Source organism: Bombina bombina, chromosome 6 (assembly GCF_027579735.1).
Source record: "Bombina bombina isolate aBomBom1 chromosome 6, aBomBom1.pri, whole genome shotgun sequence".
Taxonomy (NCBI): Eukaryota; Metazoa; Chordata; class Amphibia; order Anura; family Bombinatoridae; genus Bombina; species Bombina bombina.
The window spans coordinates 389542-416733 of NC_069504.1; the positions used below are offsets into that span (position 1 = coordinate 389542).

At 38.3% G+C, this 27192-nt stretch overlaps 1 protein-coding gene across 1 annotated transcript in view; it reads left to right on the plus strand.

Moving 5' to 3' along the window:
• Window positions 1-27192, plus strand: part of SBF1 (SET binding factor 1) — a gene marked incomplete in the record, with an annotated part of 739370 nt that overhangs the window by 140684 nt on the left and 571494 nt on the right. Inside the window, 2 exon segments of the mRNA XM_053716293.1 lie at window positions 13461-13546; window positions 15434-15571. Coding sequence (XP_053572268.1) covers window positions 13461-13546; window positions 15434-15571 — 224 coding nt within the window.

Genomic DNA, 27192 nt, shown 5'->3' on the forward strand with positions numbered 1-27192 from the left:
TGTGCCAGATGTTCAAGCTTTTGTTCAGGCTCTGGTTAGAATCAAGCCTGATTACAAACCTTTGACTCCTCCTTGGAGTCTCAATTTAGTTCTTTCAGTTCTTCAGGGGGTTCCGTTTGAACCCTTACATTCCGTAGATATTAAGTTATTATCTTGGAAAGTTTTTGTTTTTGGTTGCAATTTCTTCTGCTAGAAGAGTTTCAGAGTTATCTGCTCTGCAGTGTTCTCCTCCTTATCTGGTGTTCCATGCAGATAAGGTGGTTTTGCGTACTAAACCTGGTTTTCTTCCGAAAGTTGTTTCTAACAAAAACATTAACCAGGAGATAGTCGTGCCTTCTTTGTGTCCGAATCCAGTTTCAAAGAAGGAACGTTTGTTGCACAATTTGGATGTAGTTCGTGCTCTAAAATTCTATTTAGATGCTACAAAGGATTTCAGACAAACATCTTCCTTGTTTGTTGTTTATTCTGGTAAAAGGAGAGGTCAAAAAGCAACTTCTACCTCTCTCTCTTTTTGGCTTAAAAGCATCATCAGATTGGCTTACGAGACTGCCGGACGGCAGCCTCCTGAAAGAATCACAGCTCATTCCACTAGGGCCGTGGCTTCCACATGGGCCTTCAAGAACGAGGCTTCTGTTGATCAGATATGTAAGGCAGCGACTTGGTCTTCACTGCACACTTTTACTAAATTTTACAAATTTGATACTTTTGCTTCTTCTGAGGCTATTTTTGGGAGAAAGGTTTTGCAAGCCGTGGTGCCTTCCATCTAGGTGACCTGATTTGCTCCCTCCCATCATCCGTGTCCTAAAGCTTTGGTATTGGTTCCCACAAGTAAGGATGACGCCGTGGACCGGACACACCTATGTTGGAGAAAACAGAATTTATGTTTACCTGATAAATTACTTTCTCCAACGGTGTGTCCGGTCCACGGCCCGCCCTGGTTTTTTAATCAGGTCTGATAATTTATTTTCTTTAACTACAGTCACCACGGTATCATATGATTTCTCCTATGCAAATATTCCTCCTTTACGTCGGTCGAATGACTGGGGAAGGCGGAGCCTAGGAGGGATCATGTGACCAGCTTTGCTGGGACTCTTTGCCATTTCCTGTTGGGGAAGAGAATATCCCACAAGTAAGGATGACGCCGTGGACCGGACACACCGTTGGAGAAAGTAATTTATCAGGTAAACATAAATTCTGTTTTTGCAAGATTTATATATTTTCTATAATTTTAGTAACATTTAAATTGGCTACATTATATCACTTTATTTCTAACATTTTATTTGTTATGTTTTGAATATCGTTGCCCACAGTGTTGCCAATACCACTTTATTTGCATAGACACCACCCTTAATATCAATTAATCTGGGTTGAGCAATAAGGAACTTGGTTTATCTTACAAAAGAAGGCTGTGACTGCAACAAATTCATCTTGAAAAAGCCCTGTAAGAGGGGGAAACACGTTGATGGTTATATAGTTGCAGTTTGTCTTTTATTTCCACTGGAAGGAGAATACATTGTTTACCTTTGAAACTTGAGACAGAGACTGTCTATGGTATGCTGGACAAGTTAACATAAGGCACACACATAGCCTGGTACACATACGAAGAAATCCAAATATACTGACACCACTGATTTTAAAGTTGCTACGGAATATCGCTGTGGAGTTATCATCTTCACCGGACCACAGGTATCCTGCGTGCAAATTGCAGTAAAGAGCGGATACACATTTCTCACTATAACCGGCTGGTAAAGTTTCTCAGTTGAAAGGACGGTCCTGACCAATAGGATCGCAATGCCAAGACAGCGCCTACTTCTTGTGACGTCAGTAGTCAAGTGTGCATCTCTACAGAGGTGTGGAGCCCTGAAAGTCAGTCGAATTGGAACGGTCTCCGGATTAATAAGGTAACAGATGCCAGGCTACCCTAGTATGCTGAACTTTTGCAACCAATACTTTATATTGGGGACTATACGATTTACACACCTTCTGGTGCTGCACACTTTTCTAAGAGATTTTTTTTTTCTCTCCCTGTGGTGGCAACTTCATTTTTTATTATTTATTTTATGTGTATCGGAGACGTCCGATCTTATAGTAACTGGTTTATTATTAGTGATTAGCACTCATCGCCAAATAAATTTCGTATTTTACTTATGGTTTTAAATAAATTGGCATAGCCATTTCTTTCATTTTATCCTTTGTATATGCTTCTCTTTGTTCTTTGAATACACCTTTAGCTTAAGCGCTCCTTCATATATTTCTTTTTATTGCTTGTTTTTGCTTATTGTGAGGGACACATAGGTTTTGGGGAGTTTGGTGGTTTCTCAGCGCACACTACTTTACGCATGTGTTTAACTTATGGAATTTGAATGCTTAGTTCTTAGTCATAGACATTTCTCTGACTCCGCAATTAACACTATGATACAGACTTGTAAGTCTGTTTCAAGTAAGATCTATCATAGGGTTTGGAAAACATATATTTCATGATGTTCCACTTATGATTATTCTTGGCATTCATTTAGAATTCCTTGGATTTCACAGTTTCTTCAGGATGGTTTGGATAAAGGTTTGTCTGTAAATACTTTGAAATCTCTGCTCTTTGTGTTATTTCATAGCAAGATTGCTAAGCTTCCTGATATTCACTGTTTTTTTCAGGCTTTGATTTGTATTAAGCCTGTCATTAAATCAATTTCTCCTTCTTGGAGTCTCAATTTAGTTGTAAAGATTTTGCAGGCTCCTTCTTTTGAGCCTATGCATTCTTTGGACATTAAATTACTTTCTTGGAAAGTTTAATTTCTTTTGGCTATCTCTTCTGCTAGAAGAGTTTATGAATTGTCTGCTCTCTCTTGCAAGTCTCCTTATCTGATTTTCTATCAAGATAAAGCTGTTTTCTTTCATGTAATTAGCAAGAGTCCATGAGCTAGTGACGTATGGGATATACATTCCTACCAGGAGGGGCAAAGTTTCCCAAACCTCAAAATGCCTACAAATACACCCCTCACCACACCCACAAATCAGTTTTACAAACTTTGCCTCTTATGGAGGTGGTGAAGTAAGTTTGTGCTAGATTCTACGTTGATATGCGCTCCGCAGCAGGTTGGAGCCCGGTTTTCCTCTCAGCGTGCAGTGAATGTCAGAGGGATGTGAGGAGAGTATTGCCTATTTGAATTCAATGATCTCCTTCTACGGGGTCTATTTCATAGGTTCTCTGTTATCGGTCGTAGAGATTCATCTCTTACCTCCCTTTTCAGATCGACGATATTCTCTTATATATATATACCATTACCTCTGCTGATTTTCGTTTCAGTACTGGTTTGGCTTTCTACAACATGTAGATGAGTGTCCTGGGGTAAGTAAGTCTTATTTTCTGTGACACTCTAAGCTATGGTTGGGCACTTTTTTATAAAGTTCTAAATATATGTATTCAAACATTTATTTGCCTTGACTCAGGATGTTCAACATTCCTTATTTCAGACAGTCCGTTTCATATTTGGGATAATGCATTTGAATAAATCAATTTTTTTCTTACCTTAAAATAAGGTTCTCGGTGCCCTTCTGTCTGTAATCAGAGAACAGGGTATTGTGGTATTTCCTTATTTGGACGATATCTTGGTACTTGCTCAGTCTTCACATTTAGCAGAATCTCATACGAATCGACTTGTGTTGTTTCTTCAAGATCATGGTTGGAGGATCAATTTACCAAAAAGTTCATTGATTCCTCAGACATGGGTAACCTTTTTGGGTTTCCAGATAGATTCAGTGTCCATGACTCTGTCTTTGACAGACAAGAGACGTCTAAAATTGATTTCAGCTTGTCGAAACCTTCAGTCACAAGCATTCCCTTCGGTAGCCTTATGCATGGAAATTCTAGGTCTTATGACTGCTGCATCGGACGCGATTCCCTTTGCTCGTTTTCACATGCGACCTCTTCAGCTCTGTATGCTGAACCAGTGGTGCAGGGATTACACAAAGATATCTCAATTAATATCTTTAAAACCGATTGTACGACACTCTCTGACGTGGTGGACAGATCACTATCGTTTAGTTCAGGGGGCTTCTTTTGTTCTTCCGACATGGACTGTAATTTCAACAGATGCAAGTCTTACAGGTTGGGGAGCTGTGTGGGGGGCTCTGACGGCACAAGGGGTTTGGGAATCTCAGGAGGTGAGATTACCGATCAATATTTTGGAACTCCGTGCAATTTTCAGAGCTCTTCAGTCTTGGCCTCTTCTAAAGAGAGAATCGTTCATTTGTTTTCAGACAGACAATGTCACAACAGTGGCATACATCAATCATCAAGGAGGGACTCACAGTCCTCTGGCTATGAAAGAAGTATCTCGAATTCTGGTTTGGGCGGAATCCAGCTCCTGTCTAGTTTCTGCGGTTCATATCCCAGGTATAGACAATTGGGAAGCGGATTATCTCAGTCGCCAAACGTTGCATCCGGGCGAATGGTCTCTTCACCCAGAGGTATTTCTTCAGATTGTTCAAATGTGGGGACTTCCAGAAATAGATCTCATGGCCTCTCATCTAAACCAGAAACTTCCCAGGTATCTGTCCAGATCCAGGGATCCTCAAGCGGAAGCAGTGGATGCATTGTCACTTCCTTGGAAGTATCATCCTGCCTATATCTTTCCGCCTCTAGTTCTTCTTCCAAGAGTGATCTCCAAGATTCTGAAGGAATGCTCGTTTGTTCTGCTGGTAGCTCCAGCATGGCCTCACAGGTTTTGGTATGCGAATCTTGTCCGGATGGCCTCTTGCCAACCGTGGACTCTTCTGTTAAGACCAGACCTTCTGTCGCAAGGTCCTTTTTTCCATCAGGATCTCAAATCCTTAAATTTAAAGGTATGGAGATTGAACGCTTGATTCTTAGTCAAAGAGGTTTCTCTGACTCTGTGATTAATACTATGTTACAGGCTCGTAAATCTGTATCTAGGGAGATATATTATAGAGTCTGGAAGACTTATATTTCTTTCATGTAATTAGCAAGAGTCCATGAGCTAGTGACGTATGGGATATACATTCCTACCAGGAGGGGCAAAGTTTCCCAAACCTCAAAATGCCTACAAATACACCCCTCACCACACCCACAAATCAGTTTTACAAACTTTGCCTCCTATGGAGGTGGTGAAGTAAGTTTGTGCTAGATTCTACGTTGATATGCGCTCCGCAGCAGGTTGAAGCCCGGTTTTCCTCTCAGCGTGCAGTGAATGTCAGAGGGATGTGAGGAGAGTATTGCCTATTTGAATTCAATGATCTCCTTCTACGGGGTCTATTTCATAGGTTCTCTGTTATCGGTCGTAGAGATTCATCTCTTACCTCCCTTTTCAGATCGACGATATACTCTTATATATATATATACCATTACCTCTGCTGATTTTCGTTTGAGTACTGGTTTGGCTTTCTACATCATGTAGATGAGTGTCCTGGGGTAAGTAAGTCTTATTTTCTGTGACACTCTAAGCTATGGTTGGGCACTTTTTTATAAAGTTCTAAATATATGTATTCAAACATTTATTTGCCTTGACTCAGGATGTTCAACATTCCTTATTTCAGACAGTCATTTTCATATTTGGGATAATGCATTTGAATCAATCATTTTTTTCTTACCTTAAAATTTGACTTTTTCCCTATGGGCTGTTAGGCTCGCGGGGGCTGAAAATGCTTCATTTTATTGCGCCATTCTTGGCGCAAATTTTTTTTCTGTTTCCGGCGTCATACGTGTCGCCGGAAGTTGCGTCATTTTTGACGTTCTTTTGCGCCAAAAGTGTCGGCGTTCCGGATGTGGCGTCATTTTTGGCGCCAAAAGCATTTAGGCGCCAAATAATGTGGGCGTCTTATTTGGCGCTAAAAAAAATATGGGCGTCACTTTTGTCTCCACATTATTTAAGTCTCATTATTTATTGCTTCTGGTTGCTAGAAGCTTGTTCACTGGCATTTTTTCCCATTCCTGAAACTGTCATTTAAGGAATTTGATTAATTTTGCTTTATATGTTGTTTTTTCTATTACATATTGCAAGATGTCCCACGTTGCAACTGAGTCAGAAGATACTTCTGGAAAATCGCTGCCTGGTGCTGGAGCTACCAAAGCTAAGTGTATCTGCTGTAAACTTTTGGTAGCTATTCCTCCAGCTGTTGTTTGTGTTGAATGTCATGACAAACTTGTTAATGCAGATAATATTTCCTTTAGTAAAGTTTCATTACCTGTTGCTGTTCCGTCAACATCTAATGCTCAGAGTGTTCCTGATAACATAAGAGATTTTGTTTCTAAATCCATTAAGAAGGCTATGTCTGTTATTCCTCCTTCTAGTAAACATAAAAAGTCTTTTAAAACTTCTCATTGTTCAGATGAATTTTTAAATGAACATCATCATTCTGATTCTGATAGTGGTTCTTCTGGTTCAGAGGATTCTGTCTCAGAGGTTGATGCTGATAAATCTTCATATTTATTTAAAATTGAATTTATTCGTTCTTTACTTAAAGAAGTCCTAATTGCATTAGAAATTGAGGATTCTGGTCCTCTTGATACTAAATCTAAACGTTTAGATAAGGTTTTTAAATCTCCTGTAGTTATTCCAGAAGTTTTTCCTGTTCCTGGTGCTATTTCTGAAGTAATTTCCAGGGAATGGAATAATTTGGGTAATTCATTTACTCCTTCTAAACGTTTTAAGCAATTATATCCTGTGCCATCTGACAGATTAGAGTTTTGGGACAAAATCCCTAAGGTTGATGGGGCTGTCTCTACTCTTGCTAAGCGTACTACTATTCCTACGGCAGATGGTACTTCCTTTACGGATCCTTTAGATAGGAAAATTGAATCCTTTCTAAGAAAAGCTTATTTGTGTTCAGGTAATCTTCTTAGACCTGCTATATCTTTGGCGGATGTTGCTGCAGCTTCAACTTTTTGGTTGGAAGCTTTAGCGCAACAAGTAACAGATCATAATTCTCATAGCATTATTATTCTGCTTCAACATGCTAATAATTTTATTTGTGATGCCATCTTTGATATCATTAGAGTTGATGTCAGGTATATGTCTCTAGCTATTTTAGCTAGAAGAGCTTTATGGCTTAAAACTTGGAATGCTGATATGTCTTCTAAGTCTACTCTGCTTTCCCTTTCTTTCCAGGGTAATAAATTATTTGGTTCTCAGTTGGATTCTATTATCTCAACTGTTACTGGAGGGAAAGGAACTTTTTTACCACAGGATAAAAAGTCTAAAGGTAAATTCAGGTCTAATTATCGTTTTCGTTCCTTTCGTCACAACAAGGAACAAAAGCCTGATCCTTCATCCTCAGGAGCGGTATCAGTTTGGAAACCATCTCCAGTCTGGAATAAATCCAAGCCTTTTAGAAAATCAAAGCCAGCTCCTAAGTCCACATGCGACCCTCATTCCAGCTCAGCTGGTAGGGGGCAGATTACGTTTTTTCAAAGAAATTTGGATCAATTCCGTTCACAATCTTTGGATTCAGAACATTGTTTCAGAAGGGTACATAATTGGTTTCAAGATAAGACCTCCTGCAAAGAGATTTTTTCTTTCCCGTGTCCCAGTAAATCCAGCGAAGGCTCAAGCATTTCTGAAATGTGTTTCAGATCTAGCGTTGGCTGGAGTAATTATGCCAGTTCCAGTTCTGGATCAGGGGCTGGGGTTTTATTCAAATCTCTTCATTGTACTAAAGAAGGAGAATTCCTTCAGACCAGTTCTGGATTTAAAAATATTGAATCGTTATGTAAGGATACCAACATTCAAAATGGTAACTGTAAGGACTATCCTGCCTTTTGTTCAGCAAGGGCATTATATGTCTACAATAGATTTACAGGATGCATATCTGAATATTCCGATTCATCCAGATCACTATCAGTTTCTGAGATTCTCTTTCCTAGACAAGCATTACCAGTTTGTGGCTCTGCCGTTTGGCCTAGCAACAGCTCCAAGAATTTTTACAAAGGTTCTCGGTGCCCTTCTGTCTGTAATCAGAGAACAGGGTATTGTGGTATTTCCTTATTTGGACGATATCTTGGTACTTGCTCAGTCTTCACATTTAGCAGAATCTCATACGAATCGACTTGTGTTGTTTCTTCAAGATCATGGTTGGAGGATCAATTTACTAAAAAGTTCATTGATTCCTCAGACAAGGGTAACCTTTTTGGGTTTCCAGATAGATTCAGTGTCCATGACTCTATCTTTGACAGACAAGAGACGTCTAAAATTGATATCAGCTTGTCGAAACCTTCAGTCACAATCATTCCCTTCGGTAGCCTTATGCATGGAAATTCTAGGTCTTATGACTGCTGCATCGGACGCGATCCCCTTTGCTCGTTTTCAAATGCGACCTCTTCAGCTCTGTATGCTGAACCAATGGTGCAGGGATTACACAAAGATATCTCAATTAATATCTTTAAAACCGATTGTACGACACTCTCTGACGGGGTGGACAGATCACCATTGTTTAGTTCAGGGGGCTTCTTTTGTTCTTCCGACCTGGACTGTAATTTCAACAGATGCAAGTCTTACAGGTTGGGGAGCTGTGTGGGGGTCTCTGACGGCACAAGGGGTTTGGGAATCTCAGGAGGTGAGATTACCGATCAATATTTTGGAACTCCGTGCAATTTTCAGAGCTCTTCAGTCTTGGCCTCTTCTAAAGAGAGAATCGTTCATTTGTTTTCAGACAGACAATGTCACATCTGTGGCATACATCAATCATCAAGGAGGGACTCACAGTCCTCTAGCTATGAAAGAAGTATCTCGAATTCTGGTTTGGGCGGAATCCAGCTCCTGTCTAGTTTCTGCGGTCCATATCCCAGGCATAGACAATTGGGAAGCGGATTATCTCAGTCGCCAAACGTTGCATCCGGGCGAATGGTCTCTTCACCCAGAGGTATTTCTTCAGATTGTTCAAATGTGGGGACTTCCAGAAATAGATCTGATGGCCTCTCATCTAAACAAGAAACTTCCCAGGTATCTGTCCAGATCCAGGGATCCTCAAGCGGAAGCAGTGGATGCATTGTCACTTCCTTGGAAGTATCATCCTGCCTATATCTTTCCGCCTCTAGTTCTTCTTCCAAGAGTGATCTCCAAGATTCTGAAGGAATGCTCGTTTGTTCTGCTGGTAGCTCCAGCATGGCCTCACAGGTTTTGGTATGCGGATCTTGTCCGGATGGCTTCTTGCCAACCGTGGACTCTTCCGTTAAGACCAGACCTTCTGTCGCAAGGTCCTTTTTTCCATCAGGATCTCAAATCCTTAAATTTAAAGGTATGGAGATTGAACGCTTGATTCTTAGTCAAAGAGGTTTCTCTGACTCTGTGATTAATACTATGTTACAGGCTCGTAAATCTGTATCTAGGGAGATATATTATAGAGTCTGGAAGACTTATATTTCTTGGTGTCTTTCTCATCATTTTTCCTGGTATTCTTTTAGAATTCCGATAATTTTACAGTTTCTTCAGGATGGTTTGGATAAAGGTTTGTCTGCAAGTTCCTTGAAAGGACAAATCTCTGCTCTTTCTGTTCTTTTTCACAGAAAGATTGCTAATCTTCCTGATATTCATTGTTTTGTACAAGCTATGGTTCGTATAAAACCTGTTAAGTCAATTTCTCCTCCTTGGAGTTTGAATTTGGTTCTGAGGGCTCTTCAAGCTCCTCCGTTTGAACCTATGCATTCATTGGACATTAAATTACTTTCTTGGAAAGTTTTGTTCCTTTTGGCCATCTCTTCTGCCAGAAGAGTTTCTGAATTATCTGCTCTTTCTTGTGAATTTCCTTTTCTGATTTTTCACCAGGATAAGGCGGTGTTGCGAACTTCTTTTGAATTTTTACCTAAGGTTGTGAATTCCAACAACATTAGTAGAGAAATTGTGGTTCCTTCATTATGTCCTAATCCTAGGAATTCTAAGGAGAAATCATTGCATTCTTTGGATGTAGTTAGAGCTTTGAAATATTATGTTGAAGCTACTAAGACTTTCCGAAAGACTTCTAGTCTATTTGTTATCTTTTCCGGTTCCAGGAAAGGTCAGAAGGCCTCTGCCATTTCTTTGGCATCTTGGTTGAAATCTTTAATTCATCATGCTTATGTCGAGTCGGGTAAAACTCCGCCTCAAAGGATTACAGCTCATTCTACTAGGTCAGTTTCTACTTCCTGGGCGTTTAGGAATGAAGCTTCGGTTGATCAGATTTGCAAAGCAGCAACTTGGTCTTCTTTGCATACTTTTACTAAATTCTACCATTTTGATGTGTTTTCTTCTTCTGAAGCTGTTTTTGGTAGAAAAATACTTCAGGCAGCTGTTTCAGTTTGAATCTTCTGCTTATATTTTCAGTTTTTTTTTCATTATAAAATTTAAATTATTTTGGGTGTGGATTATTTTTCAGCGGAATTGGCTGTCTTTATTTTATTCCTCCCTCTCTAGTGACTCTTGCGTGGAAAGATCCACATCTTGGGTAGTCATTATCCCATACGTCACTAGCTCATGGACTGTTGCTAATTACATGAAAGAAAGCATAATTTATGTAAGAACTTACCTGATAAATTCATTTCTTTCATATTAGCAAGAGTCCATGAGGCCCACCCTTTTTTGTGGTGGTTATGATTTTTTTGTATAAAGCACAATTATTCCAATTCCTTATTTTTTATGCTTTCGCACTTTTTTCTTATCACCCCACTTCTTGGCTATTCGTTAAACTGATTTGTGGGTGTGGTGAGGGGTGTATTTGTAGGCATTTTGAGGTTTGGGAAACTTTGCCCCTCCTGGTAGGAATGTATATCCCATACGTCACTAGCTCATGGACTCTTGCTAATATGAAAGAAATGAATTTATCAGGTAAGTTCTTACATAAATTATGTTTTCTTGGTGTCTTTCTCATCATTTTTCCTTGCATTCTTTTAGAATTCCGAGAATTTTACAGTTTCTTCAGGATGGTTTGGATAAAGGTTTGTCTGCAAGTTCCTTGAAAGGACAAATCTCTGCTCTTTCTGTTCTTTTTCACAGAAAGATTGCTAATCTTCCTGATATTCATTGTTTTGTACAAGCTTTGGTTCGTATAAAGCCTGTCATTAAGTCAATTTCTCCTCCTTGGAGTTTGAATTTGGTTCTGGGGGCTCTTCAAGCTCCTCCGTTTGAACCTATGCATTCATTGGACATTAAATTACTTTCTTGGAAAGTTTTATTCCTTTTGGCCATCTCTTCTGCCAGAAGAGTTTCTGAATTATCTGCTCTTTCTTGTGAGTCTCCTTTTCTGATTTTTCACCAGGATAAGGCGGTGTTGCGAACTTCTTTTGAATTTTTACCTAAGGTTGTGAATTCCAACAACATTAGTAGAGAAATTGTGGTTCCTTCATTATGTCCTAATCCTAAGAATTCTAAGGAGAAATCATTGCATTCTTTGGATGTAGTTAGAGCTTTGAAATATTATGTTGAAGCTACTAAGAATTTCCGAAAGACTTCTAGTCTATTTGTTATCGTTTTCGGTTCTAGGAAAGGTCAGAAGGCCTCTGCCATTTCTTTGGCATCTTGGTTGAAATCTTTAATTCATCATGCTTATGTCGAGTCGGGTAAAGCTCCGCCTCATAGGATTACAGCTCATTCTACTAGGTCAGTTTCTACTTCCTGGGCGTTTAGGAATGAAGCTTCGGTTGATCAGATTTTCAAAGCAGCAACTTGGTCTTCTTTGCATACTTTTACTAAATTCTACCATTTTGATGTGTTTTCTTCTTCTGAAGCTGTTTTTGGTAGAAAAGTACTTCAGGCAGCTGTTTCAGTTTGAATCTTCTGCTTATAATTTCAGTTTTTTTCATTATAAAATTTAAACTTTATTTTGGGTGTGGATTATTTTTCAGCGGAATTGGCTGTCTTTATTTTATCCCTCCCTCTCTAGTGACTCTTGCGTGGAAAGATCCACATCTTGGGTAGTCATTATCCCATACGTCACTAGCTCATGGACTCTTGCTAATTACATGAAAGAAAACATAATTTATGTTAGAACTTACCTGATAAATTAATTTCTTTCATATTAGCAAGAGTCCATGAGGCCCGCCCTTTTTTGTGGTGGTTATGATTTTTTTGTATAAAGCACAATTATTCCAATTCCGTATTTTTTATGCTTTCGCACTTTTTTCTTATCACCCCACTTCTTGGCTATTCGTTAAACTGATTTGTGGGTGTGGTGAGGGGTGTATTTGTAGGCATTTTGAGGTTTGGGAAACTTTGCCCCTCCTGGTAGGAATGTATAATCCCATACGTCACTAGCTCATGGACTCTTGATAATATGAAAGAAATGAATTTATCAGGTAAGTTCTAACATAAATTATGTTTTGCGGGCTTCGTTTAAATCTTTGCTAAAGGTTGTGAATTCTAACAACATCAATAGGGAAATTATTGTTAAATTCCTTGTGTCCTAATCCTAAGAATATTCTTGAAAGGTCTTTACATTCTTTGAATGTGGTAAGAGCTTTGAAATATTATGTTGAGGCTACTAAAGATTTCAGAAAGACTTCTAGTCTATTTGTTATTTTTTCTGGTTCCAGAAAAGGTCATAAAGTCTCTGCCATTACCTTGGCATCTTGGTTGAAGCTTTTGATTCACAAAGCCTATTTGGAAACGGGGCAATCTCCGCCTCAGCGTATTACAGCTCATTCTACTAGATCAGTCGCTACATCTTGGGCTTTCAAGAATGAAGCTTTAGTTGATCAAATTTGCAAAGCAGCAATTTGGTCTTCTTTGCATACATTTACTAAATTTTACCATTTTGTTGTGTTTGCTTCTTCGGAAGCAGCCTTTGGTAGAAAGGTTCTTCAGGCAGCTGTCTCAGTTTGATTCTAGTGCTTAAGATTTGAGTTTTTTTTTTTTTTAAGAAAACGTAATTATTTTTTGGATTTAATTTCTCAGCAAAAATAGGTGTTTTTATTTTATCCTTCCCTCTCTCTAGTGACTCGTGGACTTCCACATCTTGAGTATTATATCCCATACGTCACTAGCTCATGGACTCTTGCCACTTACATGAAAGAAAACATAATTTATGTAAGAACTTACCTGATAAATGCATTTCTTTCATAGTGGCAAGAGTCCATGAGACCAACACAATATTTTTTAGGTTTTATGATTATTTTTTTTATATATAAAGTACTTTATCCTGTTCCTCTTTTTTAATGCTTTTTACACCTCACTTGGCTATACGTTAAACTGAGGTATGAGTGAGGTGGGAGGTGTATTTATAGGCATTTGAGGTTTGGGAAACTTTGCCCCCGTCTGGTAGGAATTTATATTCCATACGTCACTAGCTTATATAATGTGTGTGTGTGTGTATGTGCACTGAAGGGAGACTCAGCACTTTATTATGGAACATAAAATATATATATTTATTTAGACATTGCTGTCAGGAGGGAGGTGTTTATATACCAGTGCTTATATGTAGTGGGGTTGGACATCACTAGTTACAATGTGTGATTTTTTTTCTACATTTCTCTCTTGCAATAGGAGGTGGAATTGGACAGGGACGGATTCTGCAAAGGTTCCCAGAGAAAGACTGGGAGGATAACCCCTTCCCGCAGGGCATAGAGCTGGTAAGTAATGTAAAAAAAAACCCTTTGCTTTAGTATTTTGTAAGGTCTTTGTGTGTGTTACTGGAGAAATGGAATGGGAGTGTGTACAGCGCCTAAGGCCAAGGATATCGATTGTTGAAAGAAAGTGTCGGATGATATAAAAAATTATTTATTTAAAGAATTTAATAGGGTGGAAAAGGTCACAATGGGTCTATTTACACTTAAACAATATTGCACAAAAGTAATAATTGCTAATAACACAAAGGGCTTATTCATGGATCCATGATATTGTTAAAAATGCTTAGAGAGCTAAATTTTAAAACTTGATATTACAAACAATAGATTTTACAATATATTGGAGCATCCAGAATAGTAAAAAAGTTGGTTGCACAGGACCTAGTCGCAAGGGCCCTAGGATGGGTTTAAGGTGTGTCACATATGTGATAATTAAACAATGAAAGGTCAAGTCAATGTGTGAGTAGAGAGTGTGACTAGGTAAATCAATGGTCAGTGTTCAGTGGAATAGTAAGTAGTGTCCAATGTCAAACGTGATGTACAAATAAAATAGTGCCCAAACAAACATATACAAATATTCAAAGTCCAATAGGTGTAACAATAGTTCAAATAAAACATCAAAAATAGAACCAGCAAAAAGCAAAAATAGTCCAGTGCACATAAAAGCAAAAATAAAAATAAAATCCAATATAAGTAAAAAATTGAAATCCAATGTAAGTAAAAAACAAACAAATAAAATATTCAAAATGTGGAACCTGAGTACTTGATAGAGATAATCCTCAGAAGATCCTGGGGGTCCTCAGAACTCAATGTCCAATTGCTTGTCCTTAGAATAAGTCCCTGTAAAGGAACATAGGATAGTGTAGTATGCCTAACAATAAAAATAAAAAAGGAATGGTGCTTACCAGTGGGTCAACGCGTTTCGGCCTTTCACTTAGGCCTTTATCAAGACTCTTGATATTAGCAATTATTACTTTTGTGCAATATTGTTTATGTGTAAATAGTCCCATTGTGACCTTTTCCACCCTATTAAATTCTTTAAATAATTTTTTTATATAATCCGACACTTTCCTTCATCAATCGATATCCTTGGCCTTAGGCGCTGTACACACTCCCATTTAATTTCTCTTTCCTTTGGCTAGTTAGGAGGCCTTTGTGCACAGCTAGGGATTCACGTCTGAGCACTTGGTCACTATATACTCTATTTGTGTCTTATTGGAGCCCCATAGTGGGGAATGTGTGTTACTACCACACACGCCCCTCTCCTTCAGTATGTGTATTACAGAAGTTTAGACAGCTGGTCTTGCTAGTAGAGAGGATACATTGGTATTGGGTTAATGTGAGGTTGGATTACATGACCATATATATGAATTTAACTCCCTTGTAAGCACCAACAGCTTCATCTTATGACGAGCGCCAGTACTAAAGCAAAGTTTTATAATCTCATGAACCAGAGTTATATGCTAATTACAGGACAGCAAGAGGCGCCCTGACCTTATCTGCTACAGAGAGCACTGCACAAGGGTTATACACAGATAAAGCCCTGCAGCGGCCGTGCCTGTGATTGCCAGCTATGTACATATGCTGCTGCTGGCTGTCACTGTTCAGGCTTTGTGTCTTTAGTCACACAGTAGCCTTTACCAGTGCACTACTATGTCCAGGTTACATTGTTGCTTATTAACTCAGTGGCAGGAAGGGGGGGGGTTCTTATACGCACCAGTAACATGCAGTTTTGGCTTTCAGTCCTGTCCTCTCTAAAGGGCAGTTTATGTTGCTAAGTGCTTCATGCAGAAATCTCCTGAAGTGATTTAATTTATTTTTTTCCTCCTGTACACAACCAAATCTATGTTCTGTAATTTCATCTGACGTGTCATTTGTTGTCTTCCTCCGTAGTTCTGTCAGCCCAGTGGATGGGAGCTGTATCCAGAGAAGAACCCCCCTACTTTCTTTGTTGCTGTTCTAACCGATATCAACTCAGAACGCCATTACTGCAGCTGCTTCACTTTCTGGGAAGAATTAGAGAATATCCAGGTACATCTGTCTGTCCTTAATGACTAAATCCTATTTATGTCCTCACATCTGTCCTTAATGACTAAATCCTATTTATATCCTCACATCTGTCCTTAATGACTAAATCCTATTTATGTCCTCACATCTGTCCTTAATGACTAAATCCTATTTATGTCCTCACATCTGTCCTTAATGACTAAATAATATTTATATCCTCACATCTGTCTGTCCTTAATGACTAAATCCTATTTATATCCTCACATCTGTCCTTAATGACTAAATCCTATTTATATCCTCACATCTGTCTGTCCTTAATGACTAAATCCTATTTATATCCTCACATCTGTCCTTAATGACTAAATCCTATTTATATCCTCACATCTGTCTGTCCTTAATGACTAAATCCTATTTATATCCTCACATCTGTCTGTCCTCAATGACTAAATCCTATTTATATCCTCACATCTGTCCTTAATGACTAAATCCTATTTATATCCTCACATCTGTCCTTAATGACTAAATCCTATTTATATCCTCACATCTGTCCTTAATGACTAAATCCTATTTATATCCTCACATCTGTCCTTAATGACTAAATCCTATTTATATCCTCACATCTGTCCTTAATGACTAAATCCTATTTATATCCTCACATCTGTCTGTCCTTAATGACTAAATCCTATTTATATCCTCACATCTGTCTGTCCTTAATGACTAAATCCTATTTATATCCTCACATCTGTCCTTAATGACTAAATCCTATTTATATCCTCACATCTGTCCTTAATGACTAAATCCTATTTATATCCTCACATCTGTCCTTAATGACTAAATCCTATTTATATCCTCACATCTGTCTGTCCTTAATGACTAAATCCTATTTATATCCTCACATCTGTCCTTAATGACTAAATCCTATTTATATCCTCACATCTGTCCTTAATGACTAAATCCTATTTATATCCTCACATCTGTCCTTAATGACTAAATCCTATTTATATCCTCACATCTGTCTGTCCTTAATGACTAAATCCTATTTATATCCTCACATCTGTCCTTAATGACTAAATCCTATTTATATCCTCACATCTGTCCTTAATGACTAAATCCTATTTATATCCTCACATCTGTCCTTAATGACTAAATCCTATTTATATCCTCACATCTGTCCTTAATGACTAAATCCTATTTATATCCTCACATCTGTCCTTAATGACTAAACCCTATTTATATCCTCACATCTGTCTGTCCTTAATGACTAAATCCTATTTATGTCCTCACATCTGTCCTTAATGACTAAACCCTATTTATATCCTCACATCTGTCTGTCCTTAATGACTAAATCCTATTTATATCCTCACATCTGTCTGTCCTTAATGACTAAATCCTATTTATATCCTCACATCTGTCTGTCCTTAATGACTAAATCCTATTTATATCCTCACATCTGTCCTTAATGACTAAATCCTATTTATATCCTCACATCTGTCTGTCCTTAATCACTAAACCCTATTTATATCCTCACATCTGTCTGTCCTTAATGACTAAATCCTATTTATATCCTCACATCTGTTTGTCCTTAATGACTAAATCCTATTTATATCCTCACATCTGTCTGTCCTTAATGACTAAATCCTATTTATATCCTCACATCTGTCCTTAATGACTAAATCCTATTTATATCCTCACATCTGTCCTTAATGACTAAATCCTATTTATATCCTCACATCTGTCCTTAATGACTAAACCCTATTTATATCCTCACATCTGTCTGTCCTTAATGACTAAATCCTATTTATATCCTCACATCTGTCTGTCCTTAATGACTAAATCCTATTTATATCCTCACATCTGTTTGTCCTTAATGACTAAATCCTATTTATATCCTCACATCTGTTTGTCCTTAATGACTAAATCCTATTTATGTCCTCACATCTGTCCTTAATGACTAAATAATATTTATATCCTCACATCTGTCTGTCCTTAATGACTAAATCCTATTTATATCCTCACATCTGTCTGTCCTTAATGACTAAATCCTATTTATATCCTCACATCTGTTTGTCCTTAATGACTAAATCCTATTTATATCCTCACATCTGTTTGTCCTTAATGACTAAATCCTATTTATATCCTCACATCTGTCTGTCCTTAATGACTAAATCCTATTTATATCCTCACATCTGTCTGTCCTTAATGACTAAATCCTATTTATATCCTCACATCTGTCCTTAATGACTAAATCCTATTTATATCCTCACATCTGTCTGTCCTTAATGACTAAATCCTATTTATATCCTCACATCTGTCTGTCCTTAATGACTAAATCCTATTTATATCCTCACATCTGTCTGTCCTTAATGACTAAATCCTATTTATATCCTCACATCTGTCTGTCCTTAATGACTAAATCCTATTTATATCCTCACATCTGTCTGTCCTTAATGACTAAATCCTATTTATATCCTCACATCTGTCTGTCCTTAATGACTAAATCCTATTTATATCCTCACATCTGTCTGTCCTTAATGACTAAATCCTATTTATATCCTCACATCTGTCCTTAATGACTAAATCCTATTTATATCCTCACATCTGTCCTTAATGACTAAATCCTATTTATATCCTCACATCTGTCCTTAATGACTAAATCCTATTTATATCCTCACATCTGTCCTTAATGACTAAATCCTATTTATATCCTCACATCTGTCTGTCCTTAATGACTAAATCCTATTTATATCCTCACATCTGTCTGTCCTTAATGACTAAATCCTATTTATATCCTCACATCTGTCTGTCCTTAATGACTAAATCCTATTTATATCCTCACATCTGTCCTTAATGACTAAATCCTATTTATATCCTCACATCTGTCCTTAATGACTAAATCCTATTTATATCCTCACATCTGTCCTTAATGACTAAATCCTATTTATATCCTCACATCTGTCTGTCCTTAATGACTAAATCCTATTTATATCCTCACATCTGTCTGTCCTTAATGACTAAATCCTATTTATATCCTCACATCTGTCTGTCCTTAATGACTAAATCCTATTTATATCCTCACATCTGTCCTTAATGACTAAATCCTATTTATATCCTCACATCTGTCTGTCCTTAATGACTAAATCCTATTTATATCCTCACATCTGTCCTTAATGACTAAATCCTATTTATATCCTCACATCTGTCTGTCCTTAATGACTAAATCCTATTTATATCCTCACATCTGTTTGTCCTTAATGACTAAATCCTATTTATATCCTCACATCTGTCTGTCCTTAATGACTAAATCCTATTTATATCCTCACATCTGTCTGTCCTTAATGACTAAATCCTATTTATATCCTCACATCTGTCCTTAATGACTAAATCCTATTTATATCCTCACATCTGTCCTTAATGACTAAATCCTATTTATATCCTCACATCTGTCTGTCCTTAATGACTAAATCCTATTTATATCCTCACATCTGTCCTTAATGACTAAATCCTATTTATATCCTCACATCTGTCTGTCCTTAATGACTAAATCCTATTTATATCCTCACATCTGTCTGTCCTTAATGACTAAATCCCTATTTATATCCTCACATCTGTCTGTCCTTAATGACTAAATCCTATTTATATCCTCACATCTGTCTGTCCTTAATGACTAAATCCTATTTATATCCTCACATCTGTCTGTCCTTAATGACTAAATCCTATTTATATCCTCACATCTGTCTGTCCTTAATGACTAAATCCTATTTATATCCTCACATCTGTCTGTCCTTAATGACTAAATCCTATTTATATCCTCACATCTGTCTGTCCTTAATGACTAAATAATATTTATATCCTCACATCTGTCCTTAATGACTAAATCCTATTTATATCCTCACATCTGTCTGTCCTTAATGACTAAATCCTATTTATATCCTCACATCTGTCTGTCCTTAATGACTAAATCCTATTTATATCCTCACATCTGTCTGTCCTTAATGACTAAATCCTATTTATATCCTCACATCTGTCTGTCCTTAATGACTAAACCCTATTTATATCCTCACATCTGTCTGTCCTTAATGACTAAATCCTATTTATATCCTCACATCTGTCTGTCCTTAATGACTAAATCCTATTTATATCCTCACATCTGTCCTTAATGACTAAATCCTATTTATATCCTCACATCTGTCCTTAATGACTAAATCCTATTTATATCCTCACATCTGTCCTTAATGACTAAATCCTATTTATATCCTCACATCTGTTTGTCCTTAATAATGGCTAAATCCTATTTATATCCTCACATCTGTCTGTCCTTAATGACTAAATAATATTTATATCCTCACATCTGTCTGTCCTTAATGACTAAATCCTATTTATATCCTCACATCTGTCTGTCCTTAATGACTAAATCCTATTTATATCCTCACATCTGTCTGTCCTTAATGACTAAATAATATTTATATCCTCACATCTGTCCTTAATGACTAAATCCTATTTATATCCTCACATCTGTCTGTCCTTAATGACTAAATCCTATTTATATCCTCACATCTGTCCTTAATGACTAAATAATATTTATATCCTCACATCTGTCCTTAATGACTAAATAATATTTATATCCTCACATCTGTCCTTAATGACTAAATCCTATTTATATCCTCACATCTGTCCTTAATGACTAAATAATATTTATATCCTCACATCTGTCTGTCCTTAATGACTAAATCCTATTTATATCCTCACATCTGTCCTTAATGACTAAATCCTATTTATATCCTCACATCTGTCCTTAATGACTAAATCCTATTTATATCCTCACATCTATCTGTCCTTAATGACTAAATCCTATTTATATCCTCACATCTGTCTGTCCTTAATGACTAAATAATATTTATATCCTCACATCTGTCTGTCCTTAATGACTAAATCCTATTTATATCCTCACATCTGTCTGTCCTTAATGACTAAATCCTATTTATATCCTCACATCTGTCTGTCCTTAATGACTAAATCCTATTTATATCCTCACATCTGTTTGTCCTTAATAATGGCTAAATCCTATTTATATCCTCACATCTGTCCTTAATGACTAAATAATATTTATATCCTCACATCTGTCTGTCCTTAATGACTAAATCCTATTTATATCCTCACATCTGTCTGTCCTTAATGACTAAATCCTATTTATATCCTCACATCTGTCCTTAATGACTAAATAATATTTATATCCTCACATCTGTCTGTCCTTAATGACTAAATCCTATTTATATCCTCACATCTGTCTGTCCTTAATGACTAAATCCTATTTATATCCTCACATCTGTCCTTAATGACTAAATCCTATTTATATCCTCACATCTGTCTGTCCTTAATGACTAAATCCTATTTATATCCTCACATCTGTCTGTCCTTAATGACTAAATCCTATTTATATCCTCACATCTGTCCTTAATGACTAAATCCTATTTATATCCTCACATCTGTCCTTAATGACTAAATCCTATTTATATCCTCACATCTGTCCTTAATGACTAAATCCTATTTATATCCTCACATCTGTCCTTAATGACTAAATCCTATTTATATCCTCACATCTGTCCTTAATGACTAAATCCTATTTATATCCTCACATCTGTCTGTCCTTAATGACTAAATCCTATTTATATCCTCACATCTGTCCTTAATGACTAAATCCTATTTATATCCTCACATCTGTCTGTCCTTAATGACTAAATCCTATTTATATCCTCACATCTGTCCTTAATGACTAAATAATATTTATATCCTCACATCTGTCCTTAATGACTAAATCCTATTTATATCCTCACATCTGTCCTTAATGACTAAATCCTATTTATATCCTCACATCTGTCCTTAATGACTAAATCCTATTTATATCCTCACATCTGTCTGTCCTTAATGACTAAATCCTATTTATATCCTCACATCTGTCCTTAATGACTAAATCCTATTTATATCCTCACATCTGTCTGTCCTTAATGACTAAATCCTATTTATATCCTCACATCTGTCTGTCCTTAATGACTAAATCCTATTTATATCCTCACATCTGTCCTTAATGACTAAATCCTATTTATATCCTCACATCTGTCTGTCCTTAATGACTAAATCCTATTTATATCCTCACATCTGTCTGTCCTTAATGACTAAATCCTATTTATATCCTCACATCTGTCTGTCCTTAATGACTAAATCCTATTTATATCCTCACATCTGTCCTTAATGACTAAATCCTATTTATATCCTCACATCTGTCTGTCCTTAATAATGACTAAATCCTATTTATATCCTCACATCTGTCTGTCCTTAATGACTAAACCCTATTTATATCCTCACATCTGTCTGTCCTTAATGACTAAATCCTATTTATATCCTCACATCTGTCCTTAATGACTAAATCCTATTTATATCCTCACATCTGTCCTTAATGACTAAATCCTATTTATATCCTCACATCTGTCTGTCCTTAATCACTAAACCCTATTTATATCCTCACATCTGTCTGTCCTTAATGGCTAAATCCTATTTATATCCTCACATCTGTCTGTCCTTAATGACTAAATCCTATTTATATCCTCACATCTGTCTGTCCTTAATGACTAATATTTATATCCTCACACCTGTCTGTCCTTAATGACTAAATCCTATTTATATCCTCACATCTGTCTGTCCTTAATGGCTAAATCCTATTTATATCCTCACATCTATCTGTCCTTAATGACTAAATCCTATTTATATCCTCACATCTGTCCTTAATGACTAAATCCTATTTATATCCTCACATCTGTCTGTCCTTAATGACTAAATCCTATTTATATCCTCACATCTGTCCTTAATGACTAAATCCTATTTCTTCTGTTATGTGTGATCAGTCCACGGGTCATCATTACTTCTGGGATATAACTCCTCCCCAACAGGAAATGCAAGAGGATTCACCCAGCAGAGCTGCATATAGCTCCTCCCCTCTACGTCAGTCCCAGTCATTCTCTTGCACCCAACGATGGATAAATACTTTGCGGTACCGGCGAGTACTGACGTTTTTCCTATACCTAAGAGACTAACTGAAATTGTTACTAAGGAGTGGGATAGACCCGGTGTGCCGTTCTCACCCCCTCCAATATTTAGAAAGATGTTTCCAATAGACGCCACCACTCGGGACTTATGGCAAACGGTCCCCAAGGTGGAGGGAGCAGTTTCTACTTTAGCTAAGCGTACCACTATCCCGGTGGAGGATAGCTGTGCCTTCTCAGACCCAATGGATAAAAAATTAGAGGGTTACCTTAAGAAAATGTTTGTTCAACAAGGTTTTATATTACAACCCCTTGCATGTATCGCGCCGATTACGGCTGCGGCAGCATTTTGGATTGAGTCGCTTGAAGAGAACCTTAGTTCATCTACGCTAGACGACATTACGGACAGGCTTAGAGTCCTTAAACTAGCTAATTCCTTCATTTCGGAGGCCGTAGTACATTTAACCAAACTTACGGCTAAGAACTCAGGATTCGCCATACAGGCACGTAGGGCGCTGTGGCTAAAATCCTGGTCAGCTGATGTTACTTCTAAGTCCAAATTACTTAATATACCTTTCAAGGGGCAGTCTTTATTTGGGCCCGGTTTGAAAGAGATTATCGCTGACATTACAGGAGGTAAGGGCCACGCCCTACCTCAAGACAAAGCCAAAGCTAAGGCTAGACAGTCTAATTTTCGTCCCTTTCGGAACTTTAAAACAGGAGCAGCATCAACCTCCACTGCACCAAAACAGGAAGGAGCTGTTGCTCGTTACAGGCAAGGCTGGAAGCCTAACCAGTCCTGGAACAAGAGCAAGCAGGCCAGGAAACCTGCTGCTGCCCCAAAGACAGCATGAACCGAGAGCCCCCGATCCGGGATCGGATCTAGTGGGGGGCAGACTCTCTCTCTTCGCCCAGGCCTGGGCAAGAGATGTTCAGGATCCCTGGGCTCTAGAGATCATATCGCAGGGATACCTTCTAGACTTCAAATTATCTCCCCCAAGAGGGAGATTTCATCTGTCAAGGTTGTCAACAAACCAGATAAAGAAAGAAGCGTTTCTACGCTGCGTACAAGATCTGTTATTAATGGGAGTGATCCATCCGGTTCCGCGGTCGGAACAAGGACAAGGGTTCTACTCAAACCTGTTTGTGGTTCCCAAAAAAGAGGGAACTTTCAGGCCAATCTTAGATTTAAAGACTCTAAACAAATTCCTAAGAGTTCCATCGTTCAAAATGGAAACTATTCGGACAATCTTACCCATGATCCAAGAGGGTCAGTACATGACCACAGTGGATTTAAAGGATGCTTACCTTCACATACCGATCCACAAAGATCATCACCGGTATCTAAGGTTTGCCTTCTTAGACAGGCACTACCAGTTTGTAGCTCTTCCATTCGGATTGGCTACGGCTCCAAGAATCTTCACAAAGGTTCTGGGTGCCCTTCTAGCGGTACTAAGACCGCGAGGGATTTCGGTAGCTCCGTACCTAGACGACATTCTAATTCAAGCTTCAAGCTTTCAAACGGCCAAGTCTCATACAGAGTTAGTTCTGGCATTTCTAAGGTCGCATGGATGGAAAGTGAACGAAAAGAAGAGTTCTCTCTTTCCTCTCACAAGAGTTCCATTCTTGGGGACTCTTATAGATTCTGTAGAAATGAAGATTTACCTGACAGAAGAAAGGTTAACAAAGCTTCAAAATGCATGCCGCGTCCTTCATTCCATTCAACACCCGTCAGTAGCTCAATGCATGGAGGTGATCGGCTTAATGGTAGCGGCAATGGACATAGTACCTTTTGCACGCCTACACCTCAGACCGCTGCAATTATGCATGCTAAGTCAGTGGAATGGGGATTACTCAGATTTGTCCCCTACTCTGAATCTGAATCAAGAGACCAGAAATTCTCTTCTATGGTGGCTTTATCGGCCACACCTGTCCAGGGGGATGCCATTCAGCAGGCCAGACTGGACAATTGTAACAACAGACGCCAGCCTACTAGGTTGGGGCGCTGTCTGGAATTCTCTGAAGGCTCAGGGACTATGGAATCAGGAGGAGAGTCTCCTTCCAATAAACATTCTGGAATTGAGAGCAGTGCTCAATGCCCTTCTGGCTTGGCCCCAGTTAACAACTCGGGGGTTCATCAGGTTTCAGTCGGACAACATCACGACTGTAGCTTACATCAACCATCAGGGAGGGACAAGAAGCTCCCTAGCAATGATGGAAGTATCAAAGATAATTCGCTGGGCAGAGTCTCACTCTTGCCACCTGTCAGCAATCCACATCCCGGGAGTGGAGAACTGGGAGGCGGATTTCTTGAGTCGCCAGACTTTTCATCCGGGGGAGTGGGAACTTCATCCGGAGGTCTTTGCCCAAATACTTCGACGTTGGGGCAAACCAGAGATAGATCTCATGGCGTCTCGCCAGAACGCCAAACTTCCTCGCTACGGGTCCAGATCCAGGGATCCGGGAGCAGTTCTGATAGATGCTTTGACAGCACCTTGGAACTTCAGGATGGCTTATGTGTTTCCACCCTTCCCGCTGCTTCCTCGATTGATTGCCAAAATCAAACAGGAGAGAGCATCAGTAATTCTAATAGCACCTGCATGGCCACGCAGGACTTGGTATGCAGATCTAGTGGACATGTCATCCTGTCCGCCTTGGTCTCTACCTCTAAGACAGGACCTTCTGATACAGGGTCCATTCAAACATCAAAATCTAACTTCTCTGAAGCTGACTGCTTGGAAATTGAACGCTTGATTTTATCAAAACGTGGTTTTTCTGAGTCGGTTATTGATACCCTAATTCAGGCTAGGAAGCCTGTTACCAGAAGGATTTACCATAAAATATGGCGGAAATACCTATACTGGTGCGAATCCAAAGGTTACTCCTGGAGTAAGGTTAGGATCGCTAGGATACTGTCTTTTCTACAAGAAGGTTTAGAAAAGGGTTTATCAGCTAGTTCATTAAAGGGACAGATTTCAGCTCTGTCCATCTTGTTACACAGACGTCTGTCAGAAAATCCAGACGTCCAGTCCTTTTGTCAGGCTTTAGCTAGGATCAAGCCTGTGTTTAAAGCTGTTGCTCCACCATGGAGTTTAAACTTAGTTCTTAACGTTTTACAGGGTGTTCCGTTTGAACCCCTTCATTCCATTGATATAAAAATGTTATCTTGGAAAGTTCTGTTTTTAATGGCTATTTCCTCGGCTCGAAGAGTCTCTGAGTTATCAGCCTTACATTGTGATTCCCCTTATCTGATTTTTCACTCAGACAAGGTAGTTCTGCGTACTAAACCTGGGTTCTTACCTAAGGTAGTCACTAACAGGAACATCAATCAAGAGATTGTTGTCCCATCCTTGTGTCCAAATCCTTCTTCAAAGAAGGAACGTCTTTTACACAATCTGGATGTAGTTCGTGCCCTCAAGTTCTACTTGCAGGCAACTAAAGATTTTCGCCAAACTTCTTCCTTGTTTGTCGTTTACTCTGGACAGAGGAGAGGTCAAAAAGCTTCTGCTACCTCTCTCTCTTTTTGGCTTCGTAGCATAATACGTTTAGCCTATGAGACTGCTGGACAGCAGCCTCCTGAAAGAATTACAGCTCACTCCACTAGAGCTGTGGCTTCCACTTGGGCCTTTAAGAATGAGGCCTCTGTTGAACAGATTTGCAAGGCTGCAACTTGGTCTTCACTTCATACTTTTTCCAAATTTTACAAATTTGACACTTTTGCTTCTTCGGAGGCTATTTTTGGGAGAAAGGTTCTTCAGGCAGTGGTTCCTTCTGTATAATGAGCCTGCCTTTCCCTCCCGTCATCCGTGTACTTTTGCTTTGGTATTGGTATCCCAGAAGTAATGATGACCCGTGGACTGATCACACATAACAGAAGAAAACATAATTTATGCTTACCTGATAAATTCCTTTCTTCTGTTGTGTGATCAGTCCACGGCCCGCCCTGTTTTTTAAGGCAGGTAAATATCTTTTAAATTATACTCCAGTCACCACTTCACCCTTGGTTACTCCTTTCTCGTTGATTCTTGGTCGAATGACTGGGACTGACGTAGAGGGGAGGAGCTATATGCAGCTCTGCTGGGTGAATCCTCTTGCATTTCCTGTTGGGGAGGAGTTATATCCCAGAAGTAATGATGACCCGTGGACTGATCACACAACAGAAGAAAGGAATTTATCAGGTAAGCATAAATTATGTTTTATATCCTCACATCTGTCCTTAATGACTAAATCCTATTTATATCCTCACATCTGTCCTTAATGACTAAATCCTATTTATATCCTCACATCTGTCCTTAATGACTAAATCCTATTTATATCCTCACATCTGTCTGTCCTTAATGACTAAATCCTATTTATATCCTCACATCTGTCCTTAATGACTAAATAATATTTATATCCTCACATCTGTCTGTCCTTAATGGCTAAATCCTATTTATATCCTCACATCTGTCTGTCCTTAATGACTAAATCCTATTTATATCCTCACATCTGTCTGTCCTTAATGACTAAATCCTATTTATATCCTCACATCTATCTGTCCTTAATGACTAAACCCTATTTATATCCTCACATCTGTCTGTCCTTAATGACTAAATAATATTTATATCCTGA